General features: G+C 56.4%; 3 protein-coding genes across 3 annotated transcripts; 2 read left to right on the top strand and 1 right to left on the bottom strand.

The window, feature by feature from the left end:
- Positions 1–835: 835 nt before the first annotated feature.
- Positions 836–2,234, bottom strand: EsH8_III_001046 (metal-dependent hydrolase family protein; the record flags this gene model as incomplete). Its single annotated transcript, XM_083262771.1, has 2 exons — positions 836–1,934; positions 1,987–2,234. 2 exons carry the CDS (start codon positions 2,232–2,234, stop codon positions 836–838), a joined length of 1,347 nt encoding a protein of 448 aa, XP_083123258.1.
- A 3,009-nt stretch (positions 2,235–5,243) lies between these two features.
- Positions 5,244–6,056, top strand: EsH8_III_001045 (uncharacterized protein; the record flags this gene model as incomplete). Its single annotated transcript, XM_083262770.1, has 1 exon — positions 5,244–6,056. One exon carries the CDS (start codon positions 5,244–5,246, stop codon positions 6,054–6,056), a length of 813 nt encoding a protein of 270 aa, XP_083123257.1.
- Positions 6,057–7,163: 1,107 nt separating this feature from the next.
- EsH8_III_001044 (uncharacterized protein) lies at positions 7,164–18,414 on the top strand (the record flags this gene model as incomplete). Its single annotated transcript, XM_083262769.1, has 8 exons — positions 7,164–7,343; positions 7,512–7,565; positions 7,628–7,742; positions 9,579–9,642; positions 10,715–10,797; positions 11,196–11,227; positions 11,319–12,558; positions 12,617–18,414. 8 exons carry the CDS (start codon positions 7,164–7,166, stop codon positions 18,412–18,414), a joined length of 7,566 nt encoding a protein of 2,521 aa, XP_083123256.1.
- Positions 18,415–18,989: the final 575 nt, after the last annotated feature.

Raw genomic sequence — 18,989 nt, 5'->3', positions numbered from 1 at the left:
TTTTGAGCCAGGGGACCGGTGGTGGCTAACCTGGCTGTCAAACGAGATACTAGGTTAAATCCAACCACAATCAGGGGCACCATATATGTCGATGGGCCTAGGACGTCTGCTGAAAAGCGCCCACACTGATAGTCTCCCGGCCTGTTATCCGTTCAAGGTGCTTTAGCTCGACATCTGTCCGCGATGAGTTATTCCGTACCTGCGTAGTATTGCCCATATCCGTTTCTCCTCATTTGAATCCCCGAGAGTTGCGGCGCGGTCGAAATTGCCCGGAAGAAACAGGTGTTGTTGGCTTTACATACGAAACGATCGTCCGATGCCCGTGAGCGCTGGACAAGTCTGGCCCGAAGGAGCATGCTCAACCGTGCAGCCATGCTGCAGGCTAGTTACGCTAGGTGTTCAAGAGGTTAACGGGTTAAGCTTTTGTGTGGCTTCGCTGGCCTCGCCCGCCGGGAACCGTGCGCAAACCCGTTCGTGATCGTCTGAGCTTTTCGTCAAGTGGTTGCAACTATCACACGTGTTCTAGCACTCATGATCACGGCCGACTGGTTGAGGCGGATCCGACGGTGCGATACAACCAAAGTGCATCATAGGGTTGCAAAGGCTTACATTTGCGGCGGACCTAGGTTAACTAACACGATTTCTTTTGTATCATATTTGATATCATTGGAAGCTGAATTGCCGAGAACCACACAGGCCAGCTTGGTAGAATCCAAGCCCGTGTCTGCCGCCCGTTGACGACCCTGCATAGAATGCAACCTAGATGGATCCCATGACCAGCTGATGCGGGTAGGAGACCAACTGCATGTATCCGGCGAGAGTAATGTGACGAAACTCAAACAAAAACCCAGTCCGGCTCCTCGGTAGTGCTGTGGCCCGAGTCTACCGCAGCCTCCTCGACGAAACCGATTGGGATGCCGTCCTTTTTCCAGACCTTTCCGTCCTTCATGACGAAGTCGACCTTCCGCAGAGCCCCCGCGTCTTTTCTCGGGTCCGTCGCCAAGGCAATGATGTCGGCCCTGTATCCCTTCTCGATCGCACCGAAGAGAAAACCGCTCTTCTCTTTGCCGCAGCTTTCCCAGCCGCCTACCATGCAAGCCTCTAGCACGTCCACCACAGGGACCCCGGCCCGGATCATGAGCTCCATCTCCAAGGCGCCTTCTCCGTGGGGGAAGGCTCCGGTGTCGCCTCCGGCGGCGAGACGCACGCCGAGATCGTGTGCGGTTTTGACCCGCTTGCAGATGTTATCAAAGTCCGGAAAGCTCCGCAGCACTGCCAGCGTCGGGACGAAGATGGTGCCGTGGCGGCGCATCTCGCGAAAGACTTCATCGGTCGCCTCGTAACAATGCTCAATGGTGTCGACTCCCGCCTTGATGGCCATGAGAGCCCCCTTCGCCGTGCTCGCGTGGCATGCCACGGGCAAATCGGCCAGCTTGGCCTCTTGAACGATCGCATCCATCTCCTCCTGGTTGAACATGGCTACGGACGGGTTAGCGTCCGGAGGGAGGAATGGGATCGCATTGCGAGGCGGCAGAATCGGAGGCGGGAACCGCATCACTTTGCGTCTATAGTCGGCGTAGAACTTGATGACGTCCGCGCCGTCGCCCGCACGACGTCGGACTGCCTGTCTCACACCCACGGGGCCGTCGCATACGTCAGAGATGCGCGGCAGCCTTACCAACGAGTTCTCGTGACGGACCTCGTAAGACCCGGTGCTGGCGAGGCATTCCGTGGCGACGAAGAGCCGGGGCCCCGGCAAAAGCCCCCGATTGACGCAGTCTCTGAGGTTCGCGTCGAACGAGCGCATTCCCTCGGTCCCCAGGTCTCTGTAAGTGGTGTAGCCGGAGAGCAGCGCGACACGGAGGTGATTTGTAGCACGGACGATCCGCTCGACGATGCTCTCATCACGCATCTGGACGGTGGACGAGGCTTCACTGGGCACTGTTAGACGAATAGGCGGAACTGCCCGAGTATCTCGCAGCTCACTCGTAGGAATGCAAAAAGACGTGCGTATGGGCATCGACGAATCCAGGCATGACAACCTTCCCCCGAAGATCTATGTCGCCATGGCCTACACCGATATTGTCGTCGTTCTCCCTTCGCTGCACATTAATGATGGTGCCACTTGTCGGGGCGACAATGATTGAGAGGTTCTTGTCAAAGGTTCTGCTCTTGGAGTTGAACAGCAACGACGTGTGTATCTTGATGAGTGGGGCGGTGGCATCGGGCTTCATTATTGCGAAGTCGATATAATGTCGTTGTATGGGACAGATTTAAAGTTCCCCCCGGTGCCTGGCCAGTGTTTCTTCGCTGCGGGGTTCGTGAAACATGTCTTTCAGAGCAGGAGCCCATATGGGTAGGGGACGTTGCATGCTCCGAAGCACCTTAGAGCACCTTAGAGCATCTTGGAGCCCCTTGGAGTTTTCGAACAAACAAACAGTTAAACGCACGGCATTGGCTGTTTTGGTGCTGACGTATTACCACGTTCGACCTAACCGCTCTTGGCAACTCGGGTGGCTTCGACTTTCCCAGGATGTTGAGTCTAGGGCCGTCGGCCGGCACGGGGAGGCCGCTCGGAAGCGGGGAGAGAGCTCACGGGAATGCATACAAATTGAGGGTTTGCCAGCAGGGGGGAGAAAGGCCGCACTTACCCCTCTCGCATGATGGCGGATTAAGCCAGTCCTTAAATCAGATAGTGACCAGAGGCACTCCTTAGTGGATGAGAGGCTCAAAGCGCAGCCGATTGCTCGTCCTCACCTTGAACGACGACGACTCAAGATTACTGGGCTGTGAGCTCGTCAGACCAGGTACGTCCGGGAGCACCCGGCTTCTCCGGCAGTAGCGAGATGTCTGGCCCAAAGGATTATGATTCCAACACCATCGGATGCCTCTGGGGTCCTCCACTTCTTTTGGTTCCGGGATGTGGGAAGAACAGGAACCCATGACTATGATAATTCAAGGTGAGGCTTCCAGCAAAGAGGGTCTATATGCTATGTTACCGGTAGGTTTCTACTACTGGTAGTGAATTTATTATAGGACCGGGGTAGGCCAAAGGTCTTCGTTCTCTTCTCCAAGATTTCCACTTTCTGTTGACTCCGTGTTGGGAAGGTTCATCTGGAAATCCGCGGCCACTCGAGGGCCGTGACGTCGGCCGTTGCAGAAGGCAAATCCCAACGGCCCAGTGAGGCAAATGTTCAACCACCACATTTGACGTCCAAGATGTGTGGTGCATAAGCCCTTGTCCATAAAACCCTTTACATATTGGAGGGCTGTCGAAAATCGAAAAGGGAGATGGAGAGCAACCGACGAATGCCGACTTCTGGAATCGTTGTGGAATCCGGATTTTTTGCATGGGCCGGGAGGAATGACGAATGCTGTGAGGGGCCCGGGGGAAGGTGGATACGGACTTGCAAGAAGACCCTGGATGGAAAATGGCCGAGCTTGGACTGGTTGGTTGGCTGGGCAGAAGTGGAGGTGCGGACGAAAGAGCCACGGGTCGGTGCTGAAAATAGAGTCAAGATCGGCCCAGAACAGGCATGATGCATTGTGCTGGGTGCGGACGACTGCCACACACATTGATGTCTTGGCGTGCTTTTGGTTGGGTGACGGATAGGGTTTGGCTGGTCTGAGGAGGAAGAATTGGCAACCAGGACATGACTGACATGACAGGCATTACGGATACAGTCACTTTCTTTTGTCGATCGAAGAAAGCAAAAGCCACCAGAGACCTTCGACTTGGGGCACATCGTCATCATCATGGTTTGATGCTACTGCAACGTGAGTTTCCTGGTGTCCTGCAAGACATGCCGAGACAGGGCCGGTCGACCAAGTGGCCGACTGATGATGATTATTTTTGGACCGTCAACGTCTGCCGATGAAAGAAGAAGGGAGGTTAAGGCGCGCCACCGATTGCCGGTCAGGTTGCCGCATCTCGTGTGCTGCACAAAGACAGGCAGGCGACGGCAAACAGAAAGCCGGCGTCAACTGGGGAGAGGAATGCAGCAAGAGTCAGCGGTTGCAGCGATCTGGATCAGGCCCTGGGAGCGGCATGACGGCCTAGAAGGGGCCGTTTTACCAACCGCTTGGCCGCTAGGAACCGCTGACAGTTGGCCTCCCCGTCGAAATACCCTACTGACCGTCAGAGGCTCGGTCGCATTCTCGGTGGAAGCGGCAGCAAGGGGTAAGAGAAAGCAAAACAGAGCAAGCAAAGCAAAGCTGGCCGGCTGGTTGGGGCTGGAGCTGACCAAGTGAGAGAGGAATGGCTGAGAGGAGCACCGCACTCGCACGCTTATTCGCCGGCTGTCGAAAGTGGGACCATACCGCCGTGCTCTGACTGGCTACAGCCTCGACTGGTGTGTGCCACAGTGCCCCTCGTAGGGCCAAGGGTCCTACAACTCTGCTGCGAATGAGACGGCGCCATCGCGCAGCAAGTAGACATATTTCGAGCAATTGTACCCTGGTGCCTTGGGCCTTAGGCCGCCGCCACCTCGCCCCTCGCACCATCCCGGCCCTTCCTGCTCTCTCCCTGAGTGCCTGTGCAACGTAGCGGGCGAGTTTCCTTGGGTAATGCACGGACGGTGCAATGTGCAGTCCAGAGTACAGTCCAGAGTACCTGCATGCATGGCATTGCAGAGTCGACAGGCGAAGAGGAGGGCCCCCGGCAACGTGCACCCGTCCCACTTTGCTCACCACCTAGCACCTCGCACCCGCTTCCACGGTGCCACGCCCGCCTTGGGACACCATGACCACCCTCTTCTTGGCTGAATACGAGTCTTGTTTTCTGACCTTCCCGCCCGTTCCACACCACCCCAAAAATCCATCCCATCTCATCCCTCACTTGATAAAATCCATTCACTCGCTTTTTCCCTTACCGTATCTCTTGGCCCTTCCCTTTCGTTTTCCCTTGGGTCACTCTTACTTCACCTTCACCTAAAATCTCCATTATTAGCCTTTTACATACCTATCGGTCGCTTCCGCCCCTACTCCTGCACCCGTGCACTGTCTCCTATTTCGTCCCCATCCGGCACACACGCGAGAACTTTCCGAGATTCCAGACGACTCACTTTAGCCACACCCGTTTTCGACGCATACCAGATAATTAGGTTGTCGGCACACAAGCAGACGAGCCCCAGAAGATCCGACGAACAGGAGGGAAAACATTGGGCTACGGATATCGGACAGAAACATTCGTCCCCGGCACCAACCACTTTTCACACCCTCGTGGTCCACCACACATATTCGCCATGCATTCCACCCGCCTCCTCCAGCTCCTCGCTGTCGCCTCTGTCGCTCAGGCATCATGGTTCAACTTCAACAGGGCAGAGCCTCGCGATGAGATCGTCAGGCGACAATCCGGAACCGCCAGCGGTGCCGAGTCCACAACCGCTGCTGCCGAAACCACGACATCCGCTGCTGCCATAACCACCACCACGACAGCTGCCCCCTCCACGAGCACCACGGTCGCCGTTGTGACCACCACCTCCGCCGCTCCCATCTCCAGCGCCAACACACCAGCCGTCTCATCTACGACCACTCCTGCTGCCGAGTCCACAACCCTGAGGACCAGCACCACGTCGGCCGGCAGCAACGAAGATACTACCGCCAACGGCTCTACTGTGTCATCCACTACTCCCGCCACCACCGCGGTGCCTGTCACTTCCACCATCCGTACCGTCATTACCACGACCAACTCTGAGGGCGTAGCCACCTCCTTCACCTCCGAGTCCACTGTCACGAGCACACCAGGCCTCAACGAGGCCAACTCTGGAGGATCTTCATCCGGCATGTCATCCGACACCCGCAAGGTTGTCATTGGTGTTGTGGTCGGTGTCGGCGGCGCCATTGTCCTCGGTGCCCTCGGCTTCGTCGCATGGAGAATCTGGGGCCGTAAGAAGCAGGCCGAGGAGAACGACGGCCTCATGGAGTACAACAACCAGTATGGCAACGAGGCCAAGACGGAGGTTGGCAGCGCCCAAGGCCCCGGCCGCACGCCTTTCCAGTCGACCCTCGAGAGCTATCACGCACCGAACCAAGTCAACGCATCGTCCAACTTCTAAGGCTACGTCGAATCGAGTACACTGATGATTGTTTGTTGCGGAAGAAAGCGTTGATTCCCCTGTCTCTCGCCCACGGATGGCACCCCCCCCATGATTTCTCTTTTCTCTCAACATTGCGGCTGGCATTTCCCCAGCCATGTGGAGTTTCGGACCGCCAAATTACTACGGCAGGCATTGTTGCATATCGCAAGGTCTCAGGACTAATGGATAGAAAATATGTACATAGAGCAGAATTCCCTTCTTTGTCAGCTGGGGCTTAGGATGACAGCGTCACTGGACTCAAATTGTTAGCCGCGCCGCGCATCAGGATTGTGCATCGGCACCAGCATAGGCAATGAAACTGCAGGTCTGAGAGACAGTCTTCTGGGTTCGCAGGCTTGTATGTACGTTAAGATACAACTTTAATACCAGGACCGCCAAAAATAAGGGATAACAGACAGTTACATGCCACGCTCAAAATGACGCAAGCCTCCGTGATTTGAGAAGGGCAATCGAGAGTTTAACTGATTGTCCCCCCTTCCCCCCCAAACTCTATATCCCTTCTATCCTCCCCAGCGCGATCATCCGTCATCTGTCTGCCATCTGATGAGCTGCGAGCCCTGTAGGATCGTCCCTCGCCCATCCCGTCTGTGCATTATCACGCGGACGCACGAGTGCAAGGCCTGCGGCAATATTATTCCCGTCTCAGTGGTGTTTCGGGTTGCGGTGGTCGTTGCATCCCAGCTTTTAGTGGGCGCTTCTGGTTGGACATTTTTGGCGTTTCAGGTCTCCCTTTCCTGCAGCGTATCCAAACTCCCCTCCCGTGCCGCCCATGTGTCGCACCTCCAAGAGCATTAATTTAGGTTCTCGTGTTTAATGGGCGGGTGTCTTTCTCGACCTCCTTCACCAATTCCTCGATTGAGCGCTGTGCCGCCAATTCTTTGTCTTAAGCCGCCCCCGCGTTCGTTGACGACGCGACACTTACGAATCGACAAGGCTGAGCCTCCGTCACCGATTATTCTAATTTTTTCAATCCGATGCGGCCGTGAAGACATAGTTGGATAGTCAAGGAAGGGAGAACGTTACGATTACGCACATCGCGCGACACGACCAATACGGGATATAACGATGCGGACGACGACACTGATTAACGCCTTGTCGGCGGTGGCGGTGGCTACCGCAGGTGTTATGGCGCTGGATATCAGCGACGATCTGGGCATGGGGTGGAAGATGGGATTGCTGCCGCGGCAAGCATCGGCAAACCTCCAAACATTTGGGGGCAACTTGGGAGGCGTGGCGGCGCCAGCGGTATGTTCTTCTGTGATACACAAACCGTCGACCCTGCCGTGCGCCATGGTGTTTGCTTATCCAGGCCCGGATGGCTTCCTCTTGTTGGCAGGCGTGGAGAGCGGTTTCAGCATCAGGGCTAGGATTCGGGAAAAGAAGACGTTGCTGATTGCTGTGGCGTGGAAACAGATTACGAAATCCAACAACCCGGATCGACCGTTCGAGGTCGAGGGCGATACCTTTGTGAGTTTAGCCTCTTTGACTCTGCAACCCTTGTCGGTACGCGAGACTGACGGCTTGTGTAGCCCGACTTCGCAACCGCCGCGAACAGAGCGTGCGATACTCAGAAGAACAAATGCTCGCAGGCGGCGAACAACGGGCAGCAGACCCTCGAGGTCTCACAATGCGATGCACAGGCTGGTGAGTTTTCTTTTTCTTCCGGGACAAGATCCCCTCGCTTCTCTCATGGGAGGCGTGAGCGGAGCGAGGATTCTCGGGTATTAGACAGAGAGAGAGAACAGGGACGCTGACGAAATTTCAACGATAGAGCAGTGCAGGTCGGCGATTGAATCGACGACGAAGCAGAGCTTTAGTGACCCGGTGTTCGCGGGAACAGATGGCAACTTTGACATCTTTTGTGACCCATGATCGGACATCCGGTTAACAGGAAGGGAGGGACGACGGATGAATGCTTTTATGGGTTGATTGGGTTGTATGAAGGTTGTGTCGCCTGGCGATGCCTGCGGCGTGTGTATATGGGACAGAGCCTCCATGGCCATGGAAAGAACGAAGAGTAAGCAAGCTAGCGAGTAGCTTTGGTCCTGCGAAGAGATTGGATCAGATGGGAGCTCGAGTTGTACATGTTGGCCAAATTCTGGCGTTTGGGCTCCTCGAGGAAGAGAGGTTGATATCCGGTAGCTTGCACGTCAGATGACTAGCGTGAGGATTCTCCAATAAATAATATGACTATGCCATACTACTCTCGCCTCCAGCATGGTGAAAGCAGACTAAAGGATCGGAGACCCTGCGGTGTGCTTGCCGCATCTGTGAATGCCCTCGTCCCTGGGAGGTCCAAAGCGGCGATGTCGAAAGCGTTGACTGAGAACGGGGCATGGTGGAATCGCGAGATTCGGCAGATGCGGAAAGAAGTCGCGCGCCTCATTTTTTCTTCTTCTTTTTTTCTTTCCGCAACCTATACCCAGATTTAAGCACGCTGAAGCGGGTTGCTTCTCTTTATCAAGTTCGGATTACCAATTTAAGATCATTGCAGACGCAAGGATGGAGCCGGCGGAAGGCGTCCTGGAAGGAATACCTCTTCCCCGACCTAATCTGCTTTCACATTGTTCATGCCGCGCTCGCAATTAACTAGCCCAGGAACAACGCTGTTCCCTTCGCCTTTTGTTTTTGCTCCAAGCTCCTCGCGCCCCGGTTTAGGTGCCTTTTACGCGTCCGACTGTCTCTGGACCGCGACTTGTGTAAGACAAGTGTCTAAGCCAGGAAGGGGAAAAAAAAAAAGACCACACTTTGAATGTCTCCCGGCCGGGTGAGACTGGCACATAAAACGGGAGGAAAAAAACAAGGAACTGGGGAGGAAAAAAAGGAAGGAGAATCCGAAATCCGTTCCCGCCTTGCTTGCATCTGAGTACATGGCCGAATCTTCAGACATGCATAGGCTGCGACATCTGCCATTCGAAAAAGATTGGCAGACGTGCGCCCGAGCCACCTGCAGCATAAAGCAACCATGGGACCATGGCGGGACGCGAGCTCTGATATTCGCATCTGCAACTTTACTTTGGCCGAAACGGCAGGCGTGTCGTCGGAGCGATTTCACTTACACCTCCCATGTTGGAAAAGCGAGTAGAGGGAAAAAGGAATGAAGAGAAAAAAAAAACGTGCGTAGAGTGGGATGGACCCCGAAATTTGACAAGCTGGGGTTCCCGTCATGCAGGTCGTCGGGTCTAAGGCAAGCAAGTGGCTTCTTTGGCGTTCAAGTGACGACTTGTGGAGGACGGGTTGGGCTCGTGACTGACAGTTGGATGCGGCTCTGTTATTTCGTGGTGAGGGGGCCATCTTCGTTCTCATCCGTTGTGCAGCGCTGGCAAATGCGGCCGGCAGTATCCAAGAACATGTAATGCAGTTGATGCAGACCGCACACGTCCCCTGGAGGTTCGTTTCCTTTTTCCCATTCTTTCCCGGACCAGCTTCAAGGTATTTTGCGGGGGGGAAAGTTGTAAGACATCACCGCCCCCGGATAAGACGAGACTGAAGGCGCTCCCGACGAAAACCAGACGGCGGACACAATGTATCGGAACAGGTGGCCGTCAGACGCAATCAGAGCACTCGCAAGTGCGCACGCGGAGCGGCCCAGACGAGCGTCACGGGCCGGTCATCGAGCCATTGGCAAATACGATATCGTCTAAGAATCCAAGCGGCGGGGCCTCTCATCCCGCGGAAATCACCCATAACCAGAAGTGATGCAAAAGGCAGGGAGGCGATTTCCGGGGCGTCGACGGGCTGCTAAAAGAGTACATGCAGGTATTACTGGGATTGCACCTTGATGGAAAGTACTCCGTAATCTGCCCAGCAGAGCGAGATTTGAGTGGCCATAGCTCGGCCCCGTGGTGTAGCGGGACTCTCATTAAAAACAAACCTGGGCCGTTCACTGCCTGTTGTTATTCAATGCCAGCCTGTCCCTGGTACTCCCCGGTTCCATCTATTGGGGGGCAGGATCCCCGGTCCCCGTCTTGACCATGTGCTCGTCTCCCTAATGCCGCCAGTGGACGTCTGGTGTTGAACCTCTCCCAGAAGTCCAATTGGAGCTGTCCGGGAAGAGAAAGGAAGAAGGAGAGAGAGAAAAAAAAGTGTATACATACTAGTGCATGTAGTGCCAGCTGTCTTCGAGGTTGTGGCGGTCGGGTAGTAAGGTATTCGTGCTGTTAGCAGCAGGCACCCCGGTCGACTCTTGAGTATCCAATCTCGTCGTGCCACTGGTTCAAGGCCCCACGAAAACGACCCAAAGGACCACCCGTCCTCGCCCATCACTTCCTTTCCGTGAACCCGCGCTGGTACAGGTTGAGCGCGGTGGTGTTGGTAGTGGTGGTGGTGAGGATGCAGCCAAATGGGCTTTTAGCGGCAGCGAATAAGTCTTCTCTGAGCTGTCCCCCGTGCCTTAGCTTCCGGCTGTACCTGTACCTTGCCTATCCCGTCAGATCCCCGTCCCTCATCTGTCCATGTACCTCGAGTCCCGTCAGCCTTTGGAGTGCAACCTGGTACCATCTCCAAAGGACAGGAACCTAAGCATTAGCTTGCCTCGCCTTGCCTTGTCTTCGCCTTGCCATTTCATCTCCCCGTTCCTCACTTTTCTCTTCGCCTCCCTCTGACACCTCGCGTAGCATTCCACCCAAGTCGCTCTGCTCTCTTCTCCTGTCAACCATCAAGATCATCGTCAAGCTCGAGCTGTGGTCTGATGCGTCTGGTAACCGCGAGCTGCCCGCCATTTTGCCTTCATGTCACTCCTTAGTCGATAATTTAATCCCCCAGTTCATTTCTGCAACGACCCCCCGTTCTATAATCCCTGAACCGGGCCACCTCTGCAAATAATACCTTATTTCTGTTGGCCGCCTTTTTTTACCCGCCTAACAAAAAAATACCTACGCGTCGCGACCCGGAAAACCGCTGGGCCCCAAATATACCACACACAACCAAACTGTCCCCAATCACACGGGCCGCCTCTCTCCTCCACCCCCTTATTCTGTCAACATCCTCGACAGCCCGTCCGTTCCCTTTTTTCTCGCGGCCTGCTTTGTGTGTGCATGCCGTCTGAGGGCTGATGAACAAAGGGTCCTCGACGCGATAATAGAGACTTGGCTGCAGACGACTCCATCGTCTGCGCTGATCTCACCGTGGTAAGCTTCCCTACCTCACATTCCCCCCGTGGTACCTTGATCGCCCACAAGGACGCCACATTGATCTTGGGCCCATTCCTGATTGAAACAGAGTCCCACGAAGACGTCTCCTCAACAGCAATCTTCCTCTTCTCCTCCTGCTGCATCTGCACAGGACGGCACAGGACCTCATCGTCCATCACCTCATTCGCCGCCGACGTCTCCCGCCCTCTCCTCGACGTCCACTGCCGCCGACGGCGAGGACCTTGGGTCCTCCCCTGTTTTACCTTCGCTACCCGCGCCGAGACTTCCTGATCGAGCTCGCGAGATTCTGAGCAGTCAACCAAACGTCGAAGAAGAGGAGAGATACGTGACAGCTAGCTGGGGCTCGCCGTACTCGACAGAAGATACGGGGTTACTTCGCCGCCAGAGCATCGGCAGCGACCAATCCGAAGACTCCCCATTCCATCACCTCGCCATCAGCACTCCCTTTCTTCGTCCTCCACCGACGCTTTCGTTTGGACAGGACGATTCTTCCGAGCCCTTTCTCAGTGCAGCCCAAGTCCTCGCTAACCGCGCTCGGCGACCTGCGCGGCGACTGACCGAGGATTGGATCCGTCAACACACGGCGGGCGAGAACTCGGAGAGCCGACATTGGCTAAGCGACGGCAGCGAGAACTCTTCACTGAGCGGCTCGGGATCTGCCGACGAAGCTGTGTGGCACGACAAAGATTCCCTGCGAACCCCGAAAGCTAGACCACGCATTGCTCGCGACTCGCTCACAGAACCCAGACAACCTCGTACCCGGTCCAGCGTCGAGACACTAAAACAAGAAGACGTGAAGCCTCGAGACGAGATCAGAGACGCAAGCATGGAGAGCCCAGACCTCTCAAAGGCCACCCTGGCCAACGATCTCCTAGACCTCCCTGCAATCCCCACGACGCCCAGAAGGAGCGCAAGCGCTACAAATGGCGAGGCGACGAAGACACCCATCACACCAATGAGGAGTGCCTCTGCGAGAGTTGCAATGAAAGACCCGAGCATGACACCACGGTTGAAGAAGAAGGTTCCGTGGAAGGGCAAGAACATAATGGTTCTCATCCCCAAAGATGAGGAACGTGGACGCCCGGGCCACGCGCCTAAGCCGCTCAACCAGGGCGAGGTTGATCGCATGTTCAGGTCATGGCAGGAGCTCGGATACGACATTAGCGGCTTCGACTTGGACGCGGCAAAGGGCACGCACCAGCCCCCGACTGGGTACTCCCAGAGCCGGGACGGTTGGCCTAGCTTTGAGGACGTGACCAGAGAGCGTGCGGAGCATGTGTACAAAGTCACACTGCCCGACTTGAATGGTAAGCCGAAAATCGCGCCCAGACGCAAAACGATGCGGCCGTGCTAACCATGACACAGCTTGGAAGAACTACGTAAATGAGTTGCAGGAAGCCAAACTGCGAGCTCTCGGAGTGTCATTTGGCGACGACGACCCCCCAGCGCCGTCAATATCGCCTGCGGCATCGCAGCCTAGCCGACAGCCTTCAGTGCAATACCCGCCCTTGCCCTTCTCTCCGCCGCTCCCCACATCCTCGGCGTCAAGCAACCATGTCCCGGGATTCCCCTTCCCATCGCAGTTCATGCCGGGTGGACGGTCTTCCGCAGGTCATAGCCCAAGCATGGCATCTCCCGTCGGTTTTGGGAGTCACCCAGCCAAGTACAATGCCCGGCAGTCAATCTCTGTTCCCATGGGACATTCCCCCTTCCAGCTTTCAAACCAGCCGTCGCCATTGGGCTGGCCTTCGCAGCACAGGACGGATTCGCCTTCAATGCTCAATGGGATTCTTTCCCCTGTGTCGCCTTTTACACCGGAGGGCTTTGCACAGACTGGCAGCCCCGCCTTTAACGCGCATCAACGACACCAATCTCTGCAATACCCCATGATGCCCCACCAGTTCATGCAACAGCCTGCGCGAGCATCTCCGCGCCTGCAGGAGGTACGGGAAGATGAGGAAGACGAGGAGGTGGTGGTAGCGGAGGAGAACTCTGCGCAGCCATCTGAGGCTGCGCAGAGGAACAGTGACGACCTTCAAGCCGAAATCGACGAGGCAGAATATCACTTGGAAGAACAGATGCGAAACGAACTGGAGCACGAGGACTACAGCCCTCACAACGAGGAAGCCACCGCGGAGCAGCTTGGGGGCTTTTCTCAGCACCAGCCTCCTCTGTCGCATGCTAGAGAGCCGTCCGTACAGTTCCAGGGCACTCAGCAGTTTGCCCAACAGGGTGGCGACGGTCCCGTCCTTCACCACCCACGACCTCACAGCCGTGGCCACTCGTTGTCGCAGAATTTCTTCTCTCATCACGACGAGGCTCGCGCCCGCGGCGACAGCTTGTCTGGATGGCACGAGGTTGAACCCCAGCGGATCGACGAGGCTGCCGAAATCGAGACCAACCCGAGCAATCTTGGTACTCCTGTACAAGACTTCAGCCTCACAACACTTTTGCAACAGCACCAGCGATCCTTCTCCACGGCGAGCAACCCGTGGAACGACGTCGCCTCAATGTCGAGCAGCTCCGGCATGCCGAGAAGGCCCAGCCACGCCAGCAAGCCTTCCCTCTCCAAGCTCAATGTCAAGGCCCCCGAGTTCAAGTTTAACCCGGGCCATGAATCGACGACGAGCTTCAGCTTTGGTGGCGGCAACTCTTTCCAACCCTCCGTGTTCCAGGCCGGAGGATCCTTCGCTTCCTCCGTTGCTTCGCCATCCGGACATTCTTTTGGTGCACAGTCCATCTCGTCCAAAATCAATGCAGCCGCCCCTGTGTTCTCCCCTGGCCAAAGCGAGTTCAGCTTTTCTGCCTCTGGTCCCAAGTTTCGACCGGATGCGCCCGCCTTCACACCTTTCGGAAATGTTTCGGACTCCGTTACCAGCCCTGTGTCGGGCAGCGAGAGCATCGGAAACCGCACTAGCTCGATTTTCGGCAATATTGATCTGAGCCTCTCTGACGTTATCAAGCCTCCTAAGAAGTCGAAGGCCATCCCGATCGTTCCTCCTACCAACGATGAGAAGAAGGACGAATCCCGGGATCTTCCCGATGATGCCGACGGCCGCCTGATTGACGAGTCCCGTATCAAGAGAGCGAAGGCCTCGAGAGGGGACGAGGACGATGTTCCCCGGTTCGCTGAGCCGTCACCCGAACCTGTGGCATTGCAGTCACTGCAGCCTGCATCGAAGAAGGAAGAGCTGGATACGTCCGATCACAAGTCGTGCGACGAGCAGGCGTTTACACCGGCAGACACGACCATGTCTTCCACTGCTGCTTCCGAGCACCCCACCGATTCCAAGGCTGTTACGGCCACCAGCCCCTCGGATACTTCGCCTGATCAGCAGCACCAGAACTGGGCGCCCTTCGAGTTTGATTCGAAGGCTGACGTCCAGAACTTCAATGATGCTGTGCCTTTCGGTATCGACAATTATAAAAAGGGCCACAACAAGTCCTTGTCCGCAACCGCAAGGGCATTCGTCCCCGGCGGCGGCTGGGACGCTGCGCAGGATTCCGGGACCGAGGAAGACGACGAGGACGACGAGCGTGACAGAGAAGACACCATTGAGCCAATTTTGCCCAGCACCGAGGCTCCAGCGCAATCTTCGCCTCACCATCGCGAGCCGTCACCGCTCCCTCAAAAACTCGCTCCTACCAGGGGATTGGGCGCTTCTCGCTTTGCCAGCCCGCCCAAAACCAAGGGCCTTGCTGCTTCTCGCTTTGCCGCGTCTCCCTCGCCTGCACGCGAGCAGGAGCCCGAGTTTGACGAGGTCCCTGAGGAGTATGTCGTGTCCGAGGCTGAAGAGTACGTCGACGATGCCAACGCGTCTGCCTTCGACTTTGACGAACAGAGTGCCAATGTTGCCAACGTTGACCAACACGAGCCGACTTTCGAGGAAATCGATGCCATCATGGATCACTTCAGCCAGAACGACCCTACTTTTGGCGTGAACAAGGCCACTGCAGAGTCCCCCAGATGGCACCAGCCCAGCCCGAACAGGCACATCCAGGTCGCCGGTGTCACCAACTTGTCACCCTACCGTATGCAAGCGGGCAGCCAGTACCGCAGTGGAACAACCAGCCCTGTTCGACAATACCACGGTCTTCCGGGCGACGCGTCTTCGGCAATGCCGACTACCGAGTTGGAGGATCCTTTTGTCGATCCTCCTTTGAGTTCTCAGTCATTCGATGGCCCCATTACCCACTTGAAAGGGGAAGAAAATGTTGCGCACAGCGACTGGGAAGGAGCCTTCAGCGACGAGGAACAGGCCAAGCTGGAACAACGAGTTCAGTTCTTCGACGGCCGTGTCAACGAGGCTGTCAGCGATCTCCTCGCAGCTCGTCTTGGCCCCGTGGAGAAGGCTCTTCTTTCTATCAAAGAATCACTGAGGGGTGGTTCCAGAAGAGAATCCTCCTCTGCTCGTCGCAGCGTTTCTGCAGATATTCAACACAGCGATGCCGATGACGAAGACGAAGAGCCCGTGCCCCGCCGTTCGATGAGCCCGCGCCGCGACAGGCGCATGGAACAGATCCGCGCCGCCGTCCTCGATGCTTTCGCAGTACAGCAGCGCAGCGTCCCTCCCGTGGTGGCTCCGGCTACCGTCTCCGCCCCCGCCTCTGACGACTCCAGCTCTGCTGTCCTGAGGGCTTTGGCAGAAATGAAGGAGCAGTTTGGCACTTCTATGCGCCTGGACTTCCGTGGCGAGGATCTGCGCAACATTGTCGAGGAAGCCGTCGAGAAGCGCATGCCGACCCCATCTCAGCAGCCCACTGTCGACCGCGATCAAGATGAGGCTATCAACAACAGGCTGAGCGAGCTCCAGGCTAAGGCCATTGACCTTGAAGAGCGCCTCTATGTCGAGCAATCCAAGACTGAGAAGGAGGTGACCGATCGTCGGGCTGCTGAGGATCTCGCGGCAGAGCTCGAAAGGAAGCTGCAAGCCGCCGAGACCCGCGTCGAAATCGAGATCATGAACAGGAGCATCTTTGACAACCGCATCGGCGACCTCGAGGAGAAGCTCAGACACCAGGAGGAAAGGTCCCAGACGGAGCTCGATGGCCGTCGCACCGCCGAAGATAGACTCTCAGAGGTTCAGCGCCTGCTCCGCATCGCTACCGAAGAGGAGAACCGCCTTCGCGAGGAGGTCGAGGAGCGAGACCATAAGGTCAAGGCTCTCGAGCAGGACGCCTCTAAGCAAATGATGCACATGACACTCATGGAGGCTTCGCAGACCAGCGCGACACAGGCACAGAGTGAACTCACGAACAAGATGAACGTGATGGAAGAGAACCTCCGCGTTGCCACGCAAGAATCCGGCCGTTGGAGGTCCGAGGCGGAGCGCGCCATTGAGACTGCCCGCCGACAGCAAGGTGAACTCGAGTCAACTCTCAACGAGAATAAGCAGATGCAGAAGTTCCTTGATACTCTTGGAACCCAGCTGCAAGAGAACGAGCGCGTCAGGGAAAGTTGGCGTGCCAAGTTTGTCTCCCTCCAGGAAGACATGGCTCAAGCTGCTCGCGATATCACCGAGGAGAACGCTCGCCGCACCAAGCGAGAGCAAGCCCTTGTTGCGCGACAAGAGGTCTTGGATGCTAAGCTCCAAGCCGAGGCCCGTACGCGCGAGCGCCTTGAGACCGAGATCGAGCGACTGGAGAACGGCGAGCGCCAGGGCATGCGCGCTGTCAACGAGTGCAAGCGCCTCGATGGCCTGCTCGGCGAGCTCAAGACTGAGAACCATAAGCTTCACCAGTCTTGCATGCGATACCAGAGCGAATTCAAGGAGGCCAGAGAGTCTGGCGCGAACGAGGTCCAGCGGACGCGCGTTTCAATGCAGCGCGAGATTGACGAGGCCAACCACCAAGTTAACGTTGTCCGCGAGGAACTTGAGGAGCAGGTCGTCAAGCTCAGGGCCGAGGTCGACCAAGCCAATATGGACGTCGAGACTGCAAAGGCCCAGTCCGAGATGATGATGGAGGAGGCTCAGAGCAGCAAGACCGAGGCTATTGAAGAACTGAAACGCAAGCATCAGAACGACCTCGAGGACCTCCAGACTCGTCACGAGCGCCAGCTGAACAACGCCGTCGAAGATGCCCAGAAGACTGAGCAACATCTTCTCGAACGTCTCAGCCTTTCCACATCCAAGACCGAGCATCTACAAGACCGTATCGCCCATCTGGAAGAGAAGCTTGAAATCGCCAAGGAGGCTGCCCGTGCCGCCGCCCAAGCCGCCAGGTCCGCTGGCGTTGAGCCACCAGCCCAGCCAATTGCGGCACTCCAGCCCAAGGCTTCCGTGTCCAAGGCCACAGATCTTCCCGAGAAGATCTCGCCCCAAGCCCTGCGGGAGTCCATCATGGTCCTGCAGGAGCAATTGCAGGCCCGTGAGCAGCGTATCGAGGAGCTTGAATCCACCGTCGATAAGCTTGACCCCGAGGCGCCTACCAAGATTGCCAAACGCGACGACGAGATCACTTGGCTGCGCGAACTCCTTGCTGTGAGACACGGCGATCTGCAAGACATCATCCTTGCCGTCTCTGCCCAAGACTTTGACAGAGAAACTGTCAAGGATGCAGCCATTCGCCTCAAGGCCAACCTGCAAATGGAAGAGCAAGAGCGCGAGCGTGCGATGAATGGCGGGTCGGCGATCAACCTGCCCAACATCGCGCAGTCTCTCCGGGAAGCCGCTTCGCCTCGCGTCGCCCAGGCCGTAGGCCCTCTGGCTGCAGCCTGGGGCAACTGGCGCAAGTCCCAGCAGCCCATCTTCGCGTCAGGCCCACGAAGCGGCCGGCCTTCAACGGCTCGGTCTACTCTAAGCAGCAACCACACTCCGTCAAGATCTACAACCTCGGCATCTTTCAGCAACAACACCAATGGGTTGATGACACCACCAGCCTCTGGCCTCCGCCAGACCCCTCCGTCCAACGCGGAGGAACCCCAACCGACGGCATTCCAGACCACCGGCCGTCGCTACACTGCTCAGCAACTGCAAGGTCGGAACCGAGGGCCGTCTTTTACCAACGTGCCTTCGGAGCCAATGCTTCTCAAGAGCCCGCCCCTTCGTCGTCCATCAAGTCGCGCTCAACAGCCCATGACGCCCCCAATGATGCGGCCTAGCGCCTACGACTCGGACGCCCACCCGGGCGACTTTGACGACACCGACTTCTTTGAAGACTAAGGAGGCGGCATTGACGATTGGAAGAGATTTGCGGTGGAGTTGTGGAGGATTTTCTTTGTCTTTCGCCCACAGTCGATCTTTCTGACGCAGCATGCTTTTGAGCCCAAGAATGGACACACTAGAATGATGATACCCCCTTTTCGCAAAACTACTTACTACCACATCCACTGAGGTATTGGAGGATTTCTTATACAAAACGTACGACACCCGGATCGTGGATTTTATCTTTGCTCTTTCCTCGGAAACTCCAACCCCTTTGTTGGCGCTGTTTTTCTTAGGATTGGGACATAGTGGCTAAAGTAATATTTCCTTTGTTTTTCGTCCGATGCATAGCGGGGAAAAAGAAAAATGACGATGAATGGGAGGAGAGGGTTGAGCTTTGGAGAGATTTTCAGGTTCGCTCGCTTAATGCTTGCTTTTACACTCTGCCTGCTGCTACTACTACAACTACTCGAGACGTACATAGTAATAATTTGCACGCCTGACTTTGGCTACTATTACTTATCCCCATCCTCACATTTTCCGTGAATACTGCAGCTCCAGTCCTTTCCCAGTGTTGCAGTATATCTTGGCCG

This window comes from Colletotrichum jinshuiense, chromosome 3 (assembly GCF_051148585.1).
Source record: "Colletotrichum jinshuiense chromosome 3, complete sequence".
NCBI lineage: Eukaryota > Fungi > Ascomycota > Sordariomycetes > Glomerellales > Glomerellaceae > Colletotrichum > Colletotrichum jinshuiense.
The sequence above is the reverse complement of the archived record's forward strand: the minus strand, read 5'-3'. Positions and strand labels throughout refer to the sequence as shown.